Source organism: Scatophagus argus, chromosome 17, assembly GCF_020382885.2.
Source record: "Scatophagus argus isolate fScaArg1 chromosome 17, fScaArg1.pri, whole genome shotgun sequence".
Taxonomy (NCBI): domain Eukaryota; kingdom Metazoa; phylum Chordata; class Actinopteri; family Scatophagidae; genus Scatophagus; species Scatophagus argus.
The window spans coordinates 7287155-7306347 of NC_058509.1; the positions used below are offsets into that span (position 1 = coordinate 7287155).

General features: G+C 39.4%; 3 protein-coding genes across 4 annotated transcripts in view; all 3 read right to left on the reverse strand.

Annotated features, from left to right (window-relative positions):
* celf3a (cugbp, Elav-like family member 3a) overlaps positions 1-7293 on the reverse strand; it is a 42560-nt gene extending 35267 nt beyond the window's left edge. The window contains exons 1-7 of the transcript XR_006845955.1: positions 6674-7293; positions 2191-2320; positions 1862-2013; positions 1539-1591; positions 1265-1391; positions 945-1120; positions 285-627 (exon numbers count right to left, since the gene is read on the reverse strand). The gene's annotated coding sequence lies outside the window, so the exon portion shown is untranslated. The remainder of the gene's footprint in view (positions 1-284; positions 628-944; positions 1121-1264; positions 1392-1538; positions 1592-1861; positions 2014-2190; positions 2321-6673) is intronic.
* Positions 7294-7633: 340 nt separating this feature from the next.
* Positions 7634-12704, reverse strand: ciarta (circadian associated repressor of transcription a). Of its 2 annotated transcripts, none has more exons than XM_046418535.1 (6): positions 12452-12704; positions 10997-11350; positions 10817-10891; positions 10607-10689; positions 10357-10501; positions 7634-10058 (listed from the first exon to the last, which is right to left on the reverse strand). In XM_046418535.1, the coding sequence occupies exons 2-6, from the start codon at positions 11348-11350 to the stop codon at positions 9678-9680; spliced, it is 1038 nt and encodes a 345-aa protein (XP_046274491.1). In that variant the 5' UTR covers positions 12452-12704; the 3' UTR covers positions 7634-9677. The 2 variants fall into 2 exon arrangements, with proteins under 2 accessions (XP_046274491.1, XP_046274492.1); XM_046418536.1 differs by having other exon boundaries at positions 10607-10685; positions 10816-10891; positions 12452-12703.
* Positions 12705-16121: 3417 nt separating this feature from the next.
* On the reverse strand, positions 16122-18084 carry mrps21 (mitochondrial ribosomal protein S21). Its single transcript, XM_046418538.1, has 2 exons — positions 17929-18084; positions 16122-16680 (listed from the first exon to the last, which is right to left on the reverse strand). Exons 1-2 carry the CDS (start codon positions 18009-18011, stop codon positions 16500-16502), a joined length of 264 nt encoding a protein of 87 aa, XP_046274494.1. The 5' UTR covers positions 18012-18084; the 3' UTR covers positions 16122-16499.
* Positions 18085-19193: the final 1109 nt, after the last annotated feature.

Below are 19193 nucleotides of genomic sequence, written 5' to 3' on the forward strand. Positions count from 1 at the left end.
GGAGATTGCTCTACTTGTTGGGGGAAAATGTTCCTGTGAATTTGGCTGGAACACAGAGTGGAAGAAATGCTTGCATAGTCTGTATTGACATATGAAAGCTGTGGAGTTTTGTGTGATTTTCTGCACAACTCAGTGACCACACTTGCCTATTTTTGGCAGCGATTCTCATGTTCATTATTTCAACACATTTTCTGCATAATGCTGCCACAGAAAATCAGTGTGAATAACAGCTTTTATAAATACTGCATCTGAAAAGCCCTCGTTGTCATCAGCTCAGTCCTTACCTATAATGCCACAACTCTCCATTTCTTCATCAGAGAGCTCCATGTCTTCCACTTCACAAATGTCATTCTGCCCGAGTGTCTCTGTGTGTTTGGGGGATCCTCCCAGTGAGGACAGAGGACTCGGGGCTGGTGGCTCTGCCTCGTCATCCATAGCAGAGCCATCAAGATCTGGATCGGGGTGGGTCATGTCCAGACCATGAAAAGGAGACTCTGAGCCCGTCGGAGAGGGTGCATCTGCAGATGGTGAGGGGATGGGTGACTCGTCCAGGTCTGGCAAGGTGGCCTTCAAGGCGTCCAGCTTACGCTTCAGGTGGGACACCCGGTTAGCAAATGTCTGGTAGGCCTTTAGAGGAGACATAAAGGAGTATCAACAAATTAAATGTAAAACAAAAATAACACATCTTCCAACAGCTTTTATCACCATCTTATAATGTGACCCACAACACATCTTTAATGTCTTTAATTTAATTTCAAGAGTATCTCCTTGGACAAAACAACTTCAGGCTGAGATGGCAAACAATGTTGGCATAAATTTACTTGAATCCATGTTTTGAACTACAGTGATGTAATACACAGATTCAGATAATTTTTTGATAACATTTCTTAAGATTTACAACGAAACAATATAATCATCCGACAAAAACTACATCTGTCACTCACATTAGCAACAATCTTGACCTCCTTATACTGCATCTCGTAGAAGATATCAGCATTGCTGAGAGCTTGCATGAGACGAGGCCCTGTTTTGCAGTGATTGCCGAGGAACTTGACAAAGTCCTGTAATTGGGCACTTCCTTCCTCGAAGTCCTTGGAAAACTTCTTTCCTCCTGCCTTATCTGTAAGGATCAAGAATGTAAGGGTGACGCTTTGCAGCAACATCAGGAAGAGGAAAAACCACTCATGGTCTTGAAATCAAGCTCCATCTGTGTGTTACAGCAGGACAGACGGTAGAAGAGAAGAAGGTGATTAAAAGCAGGCACCTTTGAGCTTCCTGAGGGCTTCGGAACTGCAGATGTCAACCCTCATAGCTGTCATCTGCTTCTCTCTCAGGTCAACCTCCTGCATAGATCTCTTGTACTTGGACAGTTCATCTACAAGTGCCTGGGGCTATAGCAGAGGGAGCAATTAGCAATGACCAATACAATATTTGAGTAATGGAGAAAAAGAGGACAACTAAAAGTACAACAAGTTTTATTCGCTTAATTTAGAAAATAATTTTTTATAATAATTTTAAAACTTCAATTTCTTGCTTACCACAAACTCAGCAACCACTTTGGACCGCAGATCTGCATTAAACTCAACTGGAGCTGTAAGAAAATTATATTAAAAATTAGAGCTCACAACAAAATAATGTAATCAGTATTTAGATAACAAAAAACAGAATTAAATTAAAAAAACATGTTAGAAGTTTAATAACAGGGTAACAAAAATTAAGTAACAGTAGCTAAGAGAACAACAACATAGTGTGTATGAAATGGGTTACCAAAATTTAAATAAAACGTTGCAAGGTTGGTGCTGAGATGAGATATTCATAGGGGTGTCACAGTAAAGCGAGAAACAAAAATAAACACACTCACTTTTTTGCTCCACGGGCGTCTCAGGAGGGGACTCCTCTTTGACTAAGCTGTTCCTAAGCTCAGTAATGAGTGCACCTGAATACACACCCCTGTCCTCCCAGATAGACAGTATCCTCTCCACCGATTTAATTACCTTATGGTCACCGTCAAGGCTAGAGAAAGGAAAGGGGATGACAGAATAAGATTACAATTTATTTATTTTTTGCTTGTGAGAGGAAATTCTCTGAATGAATAAAGCTAAAACAGGGATAGATGAGGTTGAAAGGAAAGAGAGGAAAGACAGAAAGACAGGGCAACACACAAGTTTTGCTATCTGTCTGACTACTTACTTAACCAGCAAGAAGGCATCACGCAGCACCTCAGCAAACGCCGTACGGTAAACAATGGCATTTTTCCTTTTACAGTTCTGAATGACGTCGTTGGCCAAATAGAAAAGGTTGAGTCTGTGTGGGGCATTGGCTGTGAGAGGAAACAGAGGCAGTAATGTAAGAGACAGTGATACTCTGTTGAGGGGAGGGGAGCTGAGTCCAAAGAACTCTCTGTACAATGTCAAGATTACAAGTATCAATCAAACATAAATACTGATTAGCTTAAAGAAAAATAAATATGTGACAATAATAATTCATGTATTATTGAAATTCATTTGTTAGAGATCCAAACTGATCAGGGGGCCAAGACAAAGTAAATCATGTCAGATATCATGTAGTACGTCTTCGACAACACACCAGTGAAAATAACAGCAGTGTACTACTTTTCAGTAGTACCAGTTTTCATACACATAGTGCTTAGTACAATTTTACATTTTTTTATATTTTTTGATGTCTGTGCCAGACATCAATGATACTTTAAATCTTTTCCCACAAACCCTTTCTTTGATTCACCAAAGGAACCAAACATCTCAGCTACTTAATGCATTCATCTCATCTGAGAATATGTGAGCAAAACTAACAAATGCAAAGCAACTCCATTACTGGATCCAATTTAGACAATTTCTGCACTACAAAGAAAGGGATTATCGTGTCTATCATTAATACATTTTTATTAGGTTGCAAAACATTTTAAAAATTAACTGTGACTGAAGGATGAAACATCAAATTTCATCTTAATAATCAATAAATCAAATGACAAAATTTCCAAAACTACTTGCTTAAATCCTCCAGGTAAAGAAAGCCACATTTCTCACAAAAAACACAAACTGAAGAGATAAACCCTCTTGACTACAACAGGACAAAAAAAATAATAATAACAATAACAATAATTACTACAGGCCCAACCATTCAATCTATAGATACTCTCTTTACTGTCAATCATTTCTATTAAGTGTTTACCAAAACCTTCAACAGAAAAAAAAATCCACTTTCAAGTCAGTTCAAGGCAAACTGATGGTTACATTGATGTATTAAATCTACATTTGATATTTCAAATGGGTCATCTAACCAGCAGAGCAAAAACCGACCATAATGTAATCCCTAAAGAGTCTGCATTTGAGCTGAGGGAACACATTTTACAATATACTACTTTGAACACAAACACCAAGCCGAGAGAAAGACAGACAATAGTGAGGCAAGTCCACCTCTCAGTACAGCGAGAAAAACTTCAGTTCGTGAATGGATCACAAAGCTTCTGAAAGGGCTGCGATCATGCCGGATCGGTCTGTTAAACTACACAATAGTGTCTCACATGTGCCATTTCACGGGTATTTAACCTGAGTTACGTTATGCCAAATACAACAACATCTACCTTTGAGTTAGTTTCTGTAGTGGCCAGGATGTCAGAATTTTCTCATCAGTGCTGTTCCGTGCTTGATGATGCAGCAGACAAAGCTCAGCAGGAAAAGCTCCACAAACACAGGGCACTAATGCCAAGCTCTGCTTGGCGCTAGCACCAGTCAGGATATAAAAACATCAAACAATGGAATCGGGATAGGTACACGGATGTCTGATATCAATCTGATCCCAGGAGTGAAGTCCATCAGGTACCCGATACTGAATCAAATCAGTTCCTTTTCTAGCTTGCATCCAGATGATGATGAAAATACAGCTCACTGATCAACACAAACTGTAGCACAAACCACAGTCTACTTTCAGATGGGTCATAAAGACAGTCCGTTTACAAACTTCACATAACCTCACTGACTTGCAGATTCACACCACATGAACAAACCAACAGAGTGATGTTAGCAGCTAGACGGTCATGCTGTCTGGATGATTTACTTTGCATGGCTCTTTCTTGGGTGGCAATATTGCAAATAATCCAACAGGAGTTATAGCTACCGGCATAGTGGATAAGGAGCTTGTGCCAAAACAGAACCATCTTTAATGCAATATTGTGTTTTAATGGTGCAAAGGGAGAAATTCACAGACTTTTGCTACACTGGCTATAGTTTAAATGGCATTTCAAACTTCAGAAAAAAAAGACAGTAGTTTGGATTGTGGATGTCAATAGATGAACAGGGCAACACACTTCACAATGAAGCTCAAACATCCAACTGTAGGAACAACAAGAGAGTGGAGAGAGGAGTGGACGGGAACTTTCAATAACAACCAAAAAATTTATACTGACATATTAGTTCAGCCCTGATATATTCATTTACATATGCAGGTGTTAATATAACTTGAATAAATGCATAACCCAAAGAGTTAAATGCAATAGGTCATCATGTTCAATTTGATTAATACATTGAACAAACATATTTATTACCTTCTTTCGTTTCAGTGTTTAAGGCTATAAAGGATTTCAGTTTTGGCCTTGGCCACTTGTGTACAGAACATCATTAATTTTCAGGGGATACTTTCGCAATAATTACTCCTGCACCAAGCCTCCAACATACCATTGGTAAAGAACTTTATAACATGTGCTTTAATAAGTCACATATTGTTCTATCCTGTGGTATCAAAAGTGCATGCAAAACATTTTTGAGTACACAGAATTTACTCATGACCTATAAAAAAAGGCTTGTAACCAAGGCCACAACAACAACACCATAGTGCAACAGCAGGCTGAAAAGAACAAACTGTTACAGTTTATACATTAACACACTGACTGCAGTGAGGAAACAGACTTTGTCTCACTCAGCCGAAGACCAGACAAACTTTATGATCAGTCTGTAGGATTGTCTCTTGCTCTTTGCTCACAAGTAGCATACAAAGTTAGTTTCATAAACCGACTAAGGAAAAACAAAGATGACAACTGCCTCAAGATCTCAACTCAAAAGAGACAGTTTATGTGAATTTGTCATACGATACAAAGCTGAGAAAGCTGTATATTGATATTCCATAATGAGACAACATAATGTAATTTTTTTAACTCAATAGAAAAAAAAACAATATTTTGAAGGTAAATGGTAAAGTTAAACTGGCAACTGTGGCAACTCTAGCAGTGATTCCTTCTTTTACGTCCTGAAAATATTAAAAGCAATGTTGCAGATAACATCTGGTATATATCATCATTCCATTTGTAATAGAAATATACTATCATTTAAAACTGTGAAAATATCTTCTTGTAAGGGCAGTGCCAAGTGTCTAATGAATTCCCCTCCAACTGTGTAAAATGATCTGTAAGTTCACTGTCATGCTTCACTTTGTGCATTTGAGTGAATAATGAAGGTCAAGTATGCTGAAAGGCTTCGCTATCACTCCTTCTGCTACTGTCCAATACATTAAGGAAAACATTAATTGTATCATGATCATTATCATAAGTTACCAAAGAGAAAACTGAAGATGACTGCACCATCCCAATCAGGAAGCATTTTATTTTTGAGATAAACAAACTCTGATTATCAAGATGAAAACTCACATTCGGTCACTTAGAAAGCATATGAAGAAACTGTTTTTAATGAATTAAAATAACTATTGAACCCTCTTACTGAGGTTGTGGTTGAGGCATTTCAACTGTGAATTAATCCATCAGCACAACAGAGTTATCGCAAAGACAACACTTGTTTCCACAGATGAGAGGCAGTTTAACTACATGACAGCCGTCATCAGGCGCAGGCACCGAACAACACAACATTGAATAGAGCAGCACCACGGCCAGATTAACCTGTTTGGGTATCCTGGGACACAAATTTGTTTTTGGGACTCTTGTTGCCTCCAAGATTCCATCAAGTACAACGCACACATCACACGCTAGATGGCAACTTTGACAGAAAACCAACTAAAAATGTTGCACTGACAAACCACATGGCCCCAAAGTTTTCCTGATATAAAATTTGGGAATTTTTGGCTCCTGTACTGTAGGTGGAGCCCCACCTAAAAATCCATTTTATATAACAACTCTTCACGACTTCACCCTTCCACATGAAAACATCCCGCTTAACTAGAACTTTTTAGCAACTAAAAGAAGTTTGTCTTGTCCCCAAATGAGGCAACGTTAGTCTACAACAGCATTACAAATATATCACAGCAGTTGACAGTAAAGTTATCAAATCTATTTGTCGAGGCTTCTATATTAAATATTGTTAATTAATTGTCTCTATATTTTTTGAAAATGTATTTGCACACTTTTTGCACTCTTTTCTGATCTTGTGAGCTGCCACGACAAGTGAATTTCCCCACTGTGGGATCAATAAAGTTCATCTTATCTTAACAACCCAGTATTGGCTAACTTAACATAACGCTGACCGGCTAATTTAAGAAAAGCGCACGTTTTTAACTCGAGTCTCCCGGTGCTCCAAGCCCGATGCTCCAGGACAAGTTCGTCAGTTAGTAAGCCAAAAGAGGCTATTTTAGAAACAGAAAGACTACTGCCCAAACGAGATCACCCGCACAGCTGAAGCAGCAACTGTCAGTTTTAACTTATAAAGCTACTTACATTTCTTCACACACTTAATCCAGTGTCGCACAATCAGGCTGTGATACTTCTTGTTTTCAATGCACCACGTTGACAGTCCTTGAATTGAGTCCATCGTGTTTGTGACATTTCGAAACTTTCTATCTAATGTAGACTCTAGAGAGCCACCAGAAGCAGCTCCTGCTCCGGCTGCCATGTCCCGAGGAGTTCTCGCTGCTTTCTATCATGCCAAAAAACAACTGAAGTTAGCCGTGGCTAGCACTTAGCCTAGCATGCTAGCTTAACACAGCACAGACATGACATCTTATTTGGCGGCCACTCAGCTGCCACTGTAAAATTACGGAGGCTTAAATGTTCGCTGTGCTATTTCCAGTCACTTTCTACGTATAGAAATTATCCACCCCGATCTTCCGTGTCACAGCTCTGAGTTTAAATCATTTAGCAGTTCGGGTTAAAATTTAGCGCCTAGCGACATCCTGGACATGTAGCTATGTATCCTGTGCGTCTGTTTACTCGTTGTTGGCTCGTGGAAGGATGAAGGACACTTCCGCAAATACGACGTTAGTATGGCGCCCCCTAATGCCACGGAAGCTAATATTTGTTAGCGCCACCTGCTGTATGTCGCTGGTATGGCAGAAAAACTATTTATTGTAAAGCATACACGGTAAGTGGAACGGGAATATCAGATGTTTGACCTAAGTAACTATAGCAATTCAACAATGTTAACACTATTGCAAATAAACTAACTTGCACTTAATCAATTCTAAAATTGAAATTATGTATTCAAAAAGATAATTAAAAATCAGTCTTGTTCATATATAGCAGCTGACCAATGAGAGCTCTAACTGCTGCTCTGTGGGTCAAATTTCTTTTAATTTTTATTATAATTTATCACTATTACTTCAAATTTTGTGTTGCTCTCTGTTAACACATATTTAAAAGAAACAAAGTAAGAAAAATAGAAAACACAAACAAACATTCTGTATTTTGATGAATCACATCATTCATTTAATATATAAAAAATATGAGCATTCATCACAAAGAACAACAATTTTATTTGTAAGAAACAAAGAAAAAGCCTAAAACAAAAGAAACTAAAAACAAGACAAATTAAATACATCCAACTGGAAAATTTGATTTTTACTCTTTTTCTCCTATCACAAATGAAAGATGTGTGACTCAGCACAGCAAACCTGCGCAGTCAACTGCTACATTTTACATTTCAAAAACACTACACTACAGTGATGTTTTCCACGATGTGCTTGCAGCCTAACGGTGATGCCTGAGAAACAGCTACACAAGAGCACGTTTGGTTTGCAATGACATATGCGGTGACATGTTGAATTTAACTTTGTTTGCCAAATACACTTTTTGTACGATTAATGATGTAATTTCAGAAAAGTATACAACTATCTTTATGTCATATAAGTAAGGCTGGCTGGCGACAAACCACCAAAGATGAAACACCATTCAACATGAATGATATCCTGTTTAAAATATGGTGGTGCAAATGCCATCAAAAATAACTGATGTGTTCGGGAATGGAAATTGTTTCGTTAAGCACATCTCCATGATATTCCTTATTACATAACCAAGAGTAAAGCACTTTGAGGGAAATTTATAACAGCAAGTCAGCGACACAAATGCATTTTAAATGGGACACAGAAGCTGTTCTATACCCTTATAATAATAATGACACAATGCATTTGGGGCATTTTGTGGGGAACGACAAGCGCAATTTAATTTTTCTGCCTTTTTAATGCTTTCATCCCCAGTGCCCAAATCCCAATATAATATAAACACAGTCAAATGACAAGTTTACCTGTAAAGCATTCACGCTGGCTCTGCAAGTCTGCCAATTGAATCAAGGTTTTCAAGTATGAATCCTCCAAGTAGGATCCTTAATAAATAATTTCACAACTCTTTAATGTTAACAAAGCTGTAACATTTCCTCATTGTCATCCAAGTGCAGTAGGATCTACTCCAATGTTCACTGGATCAAATACAGTCAGCCTGTTCTATAATATAGAAAAAAAATAGTTATTTGAAACTCTTATCTGTAATAAAAATGCATGACGTTTTCAGTTCCTTCTACACAAAGCCAGTGCACTCACCGGCTGGATAAACGGAGTGACTGACATATTGACATGTAGCCAAGCGTCTCAACTTTGTTGAGGGTGTGGTCATTACCTGTGCAGCATTTTACTCTTTGAACACAAGTACAACCACATCTATTCTTATTTACATCAAAACTAAGTTAAATGCTAATAAATAAAGAAGTGACTATGACGTAAGGTGCGTATATTATAATGCAAAATGGTTTAAGATTGCCACAGTCTGGGAGGGGCTTTGCTGCCAATGTTTTTTTTTTCTATTTATTCTTTGTTTGGTCTGGAAAAAAAAAAGTTTAGAGATTAGTTTACTATCACAGGTGACAAAGAAAAGCAAAGAAATCTCCATGTGTAAGAAGCTGGAACCAGCATATTTAAGCTATTTTTGCTTGAAAAATCATTTCATGGATGGCCACTCAATTGTTTCAGCTTGTTGCAAACTGTAACAGCAACAATCCTCAGTGTTGGCTTTTTGTTTTGTTTTTTGTTTTTTTTAACTAATGCCATGAAATCCCATATTGTTCCGGTTAGGGCTGAGTTCCATGATATGGAAGCAAGCATACAAAAGCAGAGCATTGATGCCTTACGTGTGTAAAGTATTTCCAACATTTTTTTTAACTTAATAAAAGTAAATGTATACTAAAGTGACACTCTTACAAATACCTGGTAGTATAGTGCAATAACTCCAGTACAATCAAAGACCACACTGGGTAGTTGGGGGTTAACGAGTCTCTCTCAGCATTTCTGCTCCTCCTCCTCCTCCTCCTCCTCTTCTGGTTTTTACATGCCTTGCAGTCATCACAGCCGGGCTCTGTGCCCAGGGTTATGATTACGCAATCAAGTTTGTCCTCTGTCTTCACTCTGGCTGGCAAGCTGTGGCACCTCCATGCGGTAGCAAGGTCAGCTGAGGCCAGTTAAGGTGAGTTACTTGTAGTAATGGTGTCGCTTGAGGACACTGAGCTGTCTTGTGCAGCTGGGCTGTCAAAAGGGGTCAGCAGAGAAATCTCAGGCTGCTTCCGATTTTCATTTTCTCTCTTGCTACATGAATATGAAGCCCCACTTAAAGTGCTAGTGCTGTCTGCAAACGCGTGTCCAGATGTCAACTTGCCCCAAGCTCCTCCAACTGTTTCTTCCACTTGAATTTTCTGTTTTTTGGGTGATCCAGGTGGACATGTGGAAACACTTTCAAGTGAGGTCGCAGTCTGGCAGCTCCCAAATTTTCTATACTGATGTTGCTTATGCTTGGTTGGCACTTTGCCTGAGTGGTCAGAGTCTGACCAGCTCAGTTTTCTCTTCTGGAAAGGGAAAGTAGAACCAAAAATAACAACCATGACAAACCAAGTTCTTAAAGGAGAAATACGGTTTGTAATTTCAATCATCCTTAAAACATTCGCCATATAGTTCCACCAAATCTTTACAGTAATATTTTTTTGCTTCCTCATTTTATTTTATTTTTTTTACATTCTTCTACCCTTTTTTGCCTAAGTGTATTATTATATTTCACACGGATGGTTTGCTGTTCAGTTTAATTTACGCACACTTGCAAAGGCACTGTCATATGGTGGCGAAGAGAACATCCAGTTTGACGCTCACCTTAACGGGCATGTGGAGCTGATTTTTTGGTGGGACTCTGGGAGTGGTGGTCTGGCTTAGTGCATCTGTGGACTGAAATGCCACCTGAGGAAACCAAACTCTGAGCATAGTCTCTATCTGCAGCAGGGTCTGGAGGTATTTCTCACTGCAGAATAAAGGAATAAGCATTAATGGAATATGGGTATGAATGACAATATCCCCATTTTCACTACAGTCACAATTTTAGGCTTGTTAATTACGATGATCTTACCCCATTTCAGGCCTCTGTAGTATTCCAAGAATCCTCTGTAATCTGTCAATGGCAACACTTTGCTGCAAACCAGATAACCCTGCCACAATTAAAACATACCAGACAAAAGTCAAGGCAAATAGGCACTTAGAGATTAATTAATTACAGAACAGAATGGATGTGCCAAAACTTAAGAACAGTTAACAATCATGTATTGCTCAACAACATGCCTTTGGCAAATCTCCCAGTCTTCAGTCCATGTAGAAGCCCAAGCAAAGGATGGATAAACCTGCTCAAATCGGCACACTAGGAAACAAGTAGAAAGACCAGTTTTACCAACACGACTTATATGCTATTTGGCTGGCATGAGCACTGAAAGAGAGACCTGGGAGTAAGTGTAAGGTTGCTCACTTTCTGAGCGAAGACCAAGTCCCCTGGTGTTGCTGAAGACGAGCCTAATGTGGCAGCTCCAGGACAGGAGGCCGAGCCGTGATGCTTAGTTTTGTCAGGGCGGTGTCCGGCCTGATCGCTCTTTGTCGACCTTGAGTGCAGCTGATCTGAATGAGTTGGAAATGGAAGGTAATTTCCAGAAACTGTGATTCCTTCACCAACTGAGCGGGACTTTGTCTTTCCGCTGTCCCCCTCTGCCTCAGAGAAGACGTCCGTTTCATCCTCGGTCTGCTCACTCTCACTGAGGAGAAAGCTCGGAGTGGAGGGTAGCGAGTCGTAAGATGGCCATTTGGAAGAACTGCCCAGTGAGTTCATCTGTGGAGGTGGGGAGATAAGTTTAGTGAACTGGGCATAACCACTGAGGCAGGGCTGCAGCACGTGCACCAAAAGGAGTTTTGCACTTACAGTACATTATCGGTATGCTAAAGGTCAGACATTAACTGACCAATCAAAAGGTCCATATAATAATGATAGCTTATAGCACAAAAAAAACAACCCATGGTCGATTATCGGTCGATATCAACCACAATTCCTCTACTACATACAGAAGAAGATGGGTTTGTGACTTCAAATTGGACAAATCAAAGCACATATATGTGAAATTTTCATCCCCCAAAATGACTTCTCTGTAAAGGTCACAATACTTTTCAGCAAACTGTTCATTACTGCTGCCTTTTAGAAGCTACTGACATATACATATCAAATCCTGATAAAAAATAGTAATATTGTTATGAAACAAGGACATAAATCAATTCTTCCTATAAATGTTTAACAACCTCATAAACTGTGCAATGCGGGCTAAATACAATCCAGTTAGTACCATGCACTACAGGAAGTGCACTTGTTGCCAAGTTATATAAGCGACGTCTACACCAAGTCTCAGAGAGCACAAGCGAGATGAGAACGAGACAAACGATCAACGTTGGCATATTAAAACACGGGAACGAAGCACACGGAGGGCCTGTTCCTGCAGGACGACGCAATTCAATTCATGCTGCTCCACAAACAGTGTGTGCTGTATCCACGCCCTCTGTGCTTCACTGGAAACTAGCTGGGTTATCTGAGGACGGATGTGTACTCCCACCTTTACCCTGGATACTTCAAGTAGCCTTAACATCAGCAATAAACCTTCAGCCGGTTATATGATTTGATACTAAAACTCTTGCTTAAAGTACGCATGTTAAGAGCAGTGCAATTTCATAACCGCGTTAAGTGAGACTAACTCGAATTTGCTACTGAAATACCTTTGTTTCAATCACAAAACATAAAAAGTTTGAAACTAGTAAGTGTCTACTTATTATATTTAAAGTAAAAAAAAAGGCATTATTAAATCAAGTCACCGCTACGAGCCGCGTTTGAAAAACAACAAACTTTCTAACAAAAGCATATTAAAGATGAGATGGTGGGAGCGTTTACCTTTTAGATGGAACAGAACTGGATCCACAAATGCGGTAAAATAAGGCAGCAACGCGTGAGAAGTCACCTTACGCCACTTGAACACGTTGAACAACTTCGAATCTTCCACGAGCTAAGCTAACGGCTATCTTTATGATAGATGCGCACAACGGTTACGCCTGTTCTCCCGTTCAGGCTCAGTCCCAGACTGTCACTTCCATTCCTGCTCATGTTTCATGTTCCTGGTCAGACGTCCAACCTGTTCAAAAAGTACCCACAGCGAGCAACCAACGCTACACGTGCTAAGAAGGTACGGCGCTGCGATTGGCTGAAGAGGAATCCAACCGTTCCTCATTGGCTCAATGGCTTGACCAATCAGCAGCATTCACAGCACCGGTTGGCTGGTTGAGGCGTTGATTCCACCTCGGCTGCAGCGACAGCACGTGCGGGTGGTGAGGCTGGGGAAAGAGAACAGCACGTAGTGTGCTGAAAAATTTCATAGTCTCCTGAGTGACGTTACATTCGGCCTGTTTTGATAGTCACCTTGTTGTTTAAAAAATAACAGCGTAATTACAGGTCAGAATCCTGTTATTCGCCTCCTTGACCTCCCTGTTTGTTCAGTGAAGGTTTTGTTTTTGTTTAAGCAAATTTGTCCTTTATTTCTGGAAGCAGAAAATCCTTGGAAGAGACAGGCTTGAGCATAAAGCGTAGGCAAACATTCATAAAAGACTGAACAATGCGCATAAAAATGAATCAGGACCACATGTGGGTTTGTCACAAAGTTCAGAACAGTCGTGGTGGTCATAAAAACATTTTTCTGTATGAATTAATTAAATTAAGATACCCCAATAACATATGGCCATCCCAAATGATCGTAAGTCATATTATTTTGATGAAGTGCTACGCTTCGATGCAGTGGACTAAGTGGAGTATACATAAAATAGATTTTTTTTAAGAAATGCATGGCTGCACTTTTACAGTAAATTGAGCCAAATGGGACTTTGTTTTTTGTTTGTGCTCTAGAAGTTCTTGTTCTTTCTTCACGATGAAGTGAATGTAGATAAGACAGACAAGATTATGAGATATGGCATCATAGGCCTATTAGAGCCAGATCCAGAAAGCTCGGGACACAGTCTTACATAGTTACATAATGAGATTGCTGTATGCTCAGCTCACTTCTTTTGTTGCATGCAAAAATAGGATGCTGTTTTCTGCAGGAGAGTGTATGTGGAAACTATCTCATCACCTGGAAAGGCTGTCCCCAGCCAAAAAGCAGATGTGTGTGATGACAGTGATCGTTATAATTATGAGACTAGTTTGCTTATCGAATAATTAACAGCTATTGGAGTTATGGCAGAATGAATGCTTCACATGGAACAGATGCTGCCAGTTCTGGGTGTGGAACAGATTCCAGTTTCAGTTTGACTCTCTGCCAGGTGGTCAAATATTTTTGAAGACTGTTATGAAACTTAATTACAGTTCAAACAATAGTGACGAATTGCCATTATCACAGAATGATTTAATTAAAGTTGCACGGAGCTCCCAAGGCTATTGAATTTCCAAGCTATCTGTGCAGAATCCCCATGCATGCAGATCGCTGTATGGGAAATTGTGTCATTCTCGACAGGGTTTCCTTGGTATCTTATGAAAATAGGCTTGTTGCACAGTTTGAAACAAACATTTAGTTCCAGATATTTGGATTGCGACATAGATAGTGTCACCATGCAAACATCATCAGTGAGAACTCTCAGCTGATAGAGATGCATGCAAACAGTCTTGGCCAGTACTAATTGCTCCCTGTGCAGAACTGTGAACACATGACCAACTGGAGGCTGGTTCTACCATACAATTTCAAAGATGCACATGTTCAACCTGCATGTGTCTTCTGCTGTTTGCAGTGGGAATGTGTTTGTTTGATTGATGACATTGTTGCAGATAACAAACAGGGTCGTCATAGGGCACATATATTGCTATATGCTTTCCTTTTTGCAGTAGTTGAAGTTAAACAAATTAGGAAAAGGTACTTAAATAATCAGTCCAGTCATAGTCTAAATGTGCTCTTCACATACAGAGAGAGTGAGTAAAGCATATTTTTTGAGTGTTATGATAATTAACTGTTAGTCATCGCCCAAATGAGAAATATTTGTATTGCTATTAAGCCAACAGTGTTCCAATAGTTAAAGCTGTTGGACATGTGTGAGAAGTTTGTTGGAGGACAGAGAACGGATGTCCATGGTCCAAGGTGTCACTTCGTTTTTGACTTAACAGGTGGTACAGTACATGCATATCTAAGTGGTGACATGTTTGCCATTTTACCCACCCTGTGGTTGATACCTGTCAGTGATAAGGAAGCATCAGTGTGTGCCTTTTGAGTGTGTGTGCTGGGAAGTGGCCAACTAAAACATTTGCTCATTTCGCAATCATATTACTGCACAGTGACAGATGGTACAAGCTGTTACACAGTGTTGTATCCTCTTTGCTATAAAAACACCAATTGACAGATTACAAATGACACTAATAACAATGATAAGCTGTCGATTTCTTTAAAATATTTCTAAGACTCTACACATATATATATGTGTATATATATATATATATATCCACTCCATTGTACTGCAGTAAGGGCCAGAGCAGCACAGGGGACGCTCCTCAGGACAACTCTGTTCTATGGAGTGGTCTGCTGGGGCAGTAGTATCTTTATTGCAAACAGGAGGAGACTGGACAAAATCATCAGGAAGGCCAGTGCTGTCCTAGGGATCCCCTGAATCCAGTGCAAATGGTGGGAGAGTGAAGGATGATAGATAAGCTATCCTCTGATGGACCCCATGCACTCTCAGTATATCACTGTGCAATAATCCACCATCTCCTAGTGCAACACAATTACTTTTTTACTACTTACAATTAAAAAAAAATACTGTAAATATTGTGTGTACCTACCTGCACCTTTATTTTGCTATTCTTGTGTTGCGGTGACAATGTGAATTTCCCCAGTGCAGGACTAATAACTGCCTGTGTGTGTGTATATATACACACACACAGGGAGCACGGTCAGCAGTTTTCATGGGGGCACTTCTTTGTCAAAAGTAGTTCCAATGAAAACTATTCACAGGTAGTAGAGTCTGAGAAAACCAACTATAGCTAGACACCACTAAAGATACTTGAACTGATTCCTTAAAAGGAGGAGACAGCAGTCAGCCTCATTCAGATCTTGGAAATCAATCACGATACTGTCCTCAGTCCTTTCAATGCCACTGACTGAAGCCACAGGACAAAGCATCAACATGACCTGGTAACCTATCAGACAAGTGAGCCTGGTGCGAATGTTTAACTTCCCCTGCGTGAGGGAAGCGAGATAAAGTGCTCACTTTAAATGCCCTCTGTAGTGAAAGCAAAGTGTCTGGACAGATGTGCACTGCAGATGTGTCTCAGTTACGGTAGTTTGTGGGTGGTGGCCAACACCATCTGTGGATATTAAGACCACGCTGTGCAGTGGTGACCTTGAATTAATTAATGGCAAGTCGCTGCTGAGCTGATCTGCAGAAAAAAACATCTCCTGCATTGTTCGAATTTCCTCCAGCAAACAAGATTACATCCAACTACTTCCGAAGCTTTTATGTGGTCAAATTTATCTTTACAGCAGGTACCAGTTTGTTTACACAAAAGTTTAACTGATAAATACTTTTTCACCAGATTTGGGTTTTCAGTGTGTTTCACATTTATTATCAGTGAGATTTTGTGGAAGGATTCAAAACACATTATCAACCAGTTATTTTCACACTGCTTCTTACAACCAAGAATGAGTACAAATACAAGTACTGCACTTTTCATGCCACATTTGGCAGAGAAAAACATATCCATATTAGAGTTGACAGCAAATGCAGATCTACAAATGTTTTCTTCATTTTGCTGTTAAATACTGTGACAACATAAAAGCCACTTTTCTCAGAATTTCCCAAGTCCTTTTAGATGTGGCAGTGACATTGTGTTGATCTTGACTATTTCTTTCATTTCGCTGGCCCTGTCTGAACCAGTCCACTGATAATTGTCCGTTTCTTGGCATTCCATTTCACTAGCAGCCGAGCCAGGGATCCTCTCGGTTTGTCTTGGAGATGAAGGCGATTTTTCTGGCCATTTCTGTGTTGTAGATCCGTCTGCACTTCTCATAGCTCTCCCGGTGTCGCTGTTTGCATGGCTTCTCGAAGTAGCGTTTGCGCGTCACTGTTTCCACAACACCATCCTGAGTCAGAAGCCTGGAGTGTGTAGAGAATATGTGTGAATAATTGCAACTTGGGCTGCACTCAGTACGCTTTACTCAACATGGTAATACGTAAACATCCTATGCATTTTCCTGCTTTAGTTAACAGAGGTAAAATCTAAAAAAAATTCCAGTCACGAGTAGCCCAACACACCACCAGGGGAGTTTTTTTGCAATGCACAGATACAATTATATTGAACATGGAGGTTACCATCTGAGCAGAATCACACATACAGACCAAAACATAAAGTAACAGTAGTGCAACTGAACACAGTTATGGAATAAGTTCTTCATATCACCTGGGAAACGTGCATTTCTTCCATCTAATCATCTTTACAGAGGTAATTAGGTTCTTGTACACTTGAAAATGTTAAGATCCCTGAAGAATGGCTTAATAAATAAAAAGGTCTAGAAATTTACTTTACAATATTTAATTGAACTGTATCTCAGTCTGGGGTTTTAATGAAAATATACATAATACTAGATAAACACTGGATACAGTGCACGTGGCAGATTAGTTTTTCATTATGTCAATAATTTTAATGCTAAGTCCCTGTTTCTGCACAACAAAAACAAAAAAGTCAAATTTCTTTCGTGTGACACCTGTGTCAATTCAATCTCAGAGGGTCCTAAAGTCTGAAATGAAAACATAGCAATAATAATAACAATAACAACTTTTGGGGGTACGATACAGAGACTGCATAACCAAAAAGTACATATAGTTGTTATTCTCAGTCGAATAAGATCCTCTTGTGTGTTTGTTTGTGTGTCGTGATCAGTATTCCTCTTGATGTATTAAGAGCAGGAATATTTCACTTTTGAATATGCACTTGATAACATACAAACAATTTGACTTCTTGGTTCTCTGTTAGTGGGGAAAAAAACCCGTAATTTCATATCTATTTTACAAACTACCAAATACTACGAGTACAAGTGGGACCAAATGTCGTAACGATGTCAGAAATAGTGACTATGTTGCAGCAGACTTTAGACCATTTTAATACTGAGTTAACGCTTCTTTTTCTACATGTACATTTTTAAAAAATATCAATCAATCCCTAAAACCATCAAAACATCCAAATTAACGTCGGCTACTAAGTGTATGCCAGCAGTTCTGCGCAGCCGCAGTCCTGTGACATTGAGCGGTAGGCTAACGTTAACTAAACTAACGTTAGCTTATCACTCCTTGGATAACAGCAGATCAGATCTTATGACGTTATCGTATCTTAAATACACGAGTTACCTGTTTAAAGTCTTGTACGCCGCATCAAAGTCGCCGTCTTTAACCATAACTGTCCGCGCAATGAAGCGAAGGTGTCTCGACATGATGAAGGCGGTACGCGTTCTACCAAAAACCGACTGGAAACACGAAACGATAAGAAGTTCCGGATAGAGAAAAACCCATAAATCAACTATTATATATCCATGAAACCAACGCTAGGTGACGCTTTACTCAACAATTCTCGTTTCTTTTCTCATCTGTTGGACCTTACTATAAATTGTTATTGCTTGATGTATTTATTGTAACATTTATGCTATTTTTACCCCCAATGCTACTTAAAGATGTGATGTTTGGCTTTTATCTTCTCTGTAACTCACATCAAACACATTGTTGTAATTTTTCCAAAATTTAAAACAGGTCTACATTAAATTAATTGTATAACAGCAAATATACATTTTAATTGGTGTAACCAAATGGAAATTATTATAGTAATCTACGTAAAGCTAGCTTTCAGAGCAATGACAGATTTATGAAACTACATCCACTGTCATAGCAACAGGGGCAGACCTGTCCAGTGTTATCCTTTCACCAAGGCCATTCTTCTCTTCTTCTTCTCATGCCTGAGCTGCTGTTGTCCTCTGCATGTGTCACTTTGAGGTCAGCCAGCAGTGAATCCTGCCCAGGGTGGTTAGTCTAATTTGCATTCAAAAGTGCGTTTATATTTCCTTTGCATAAAACACCCGATCAGGCTAATTCCCATGTTGCTGTAACTCTATAGGGTGCTGTAGCTGCATGGTGCCAAAGGGAGGAATGCTGAGACAACCGACGCAGATAACATCGTGACTCCTTTTGTTGAGTGAATGCGCTGCATCATGTTTCCAGAGGTATCCCTTCTGATCCAGCCCTGATGAAATATTCTTGGCAGTGCGTGAGTAGCATGAGAACAAAGAACGAACAGAAAGTGAGCCTATTACCTAAAGAAAATTAAGTTTTCAGTTTAAGTTGTGCAACTTTAATCACATTTGGGGTGTTATTATCAAATTAAATCCCCCTGCCAGGGGATTTTTAGAAACTATGTACCTTTATCAGGACAAATCAGGAGATCATCTGATGGGGTGTGTACCATTTATCAAGGCTCAGAGTCCTTATTGAGGATTCTCAGTATTAGCAGAACACATCCTTCTGAACAGTAACAGTGTTTACCCCAGTGAAGACATAAAAAAAAGTGTTTCATGTCTCAAAAATAACACACAGTCCTCAAGACATTTTGCCTCCCTCTGTCAAAT

What these genes read in the sequence shown, in the direction of transcription:
- mrps21 (XM_046418538.1), bottom strand. Translation starts at nt 18,011, where the DNA reads ATGTCGAGACACCTTCGCTTCATTGCGCGGACAGTTATGGTTAAAGAC. An exon ending in GCGTACAAGACTTTAAACAG is followed by an intron (nt 16,681 to 17,928) that starts GTAACTCGTGTA and finishes TACACACTCCAG; the next exon opens with GCTTCTGACTCAGGATGGTG.
- ciarta (XM_046418535.1), bottom strand. Translation starts at nt 11,350, where the DNA reads ATGAACTCACTGGGCAGTTCTTCCAAATGGCCATCTTACGACTCGCTA. An exon ending in ACTTGGTCTTCGCTCAGAAA is followed by an intron (nt 10,892 to 10,996) that starts GTGAGCAACCTT and finishes CTTGTTTCCTAG; the next exon opens with TGTGCCGATTTGAGCAGGTT. An exon ending in CTACAGAGGCCTGAAATGGG is followed by an intron (nt 10,502 to 10,606) that starts GTAAGATCATCG and finishes TTTATTCTGCAG; the next exon opens with TGAGAAATACCTCCAGACCC.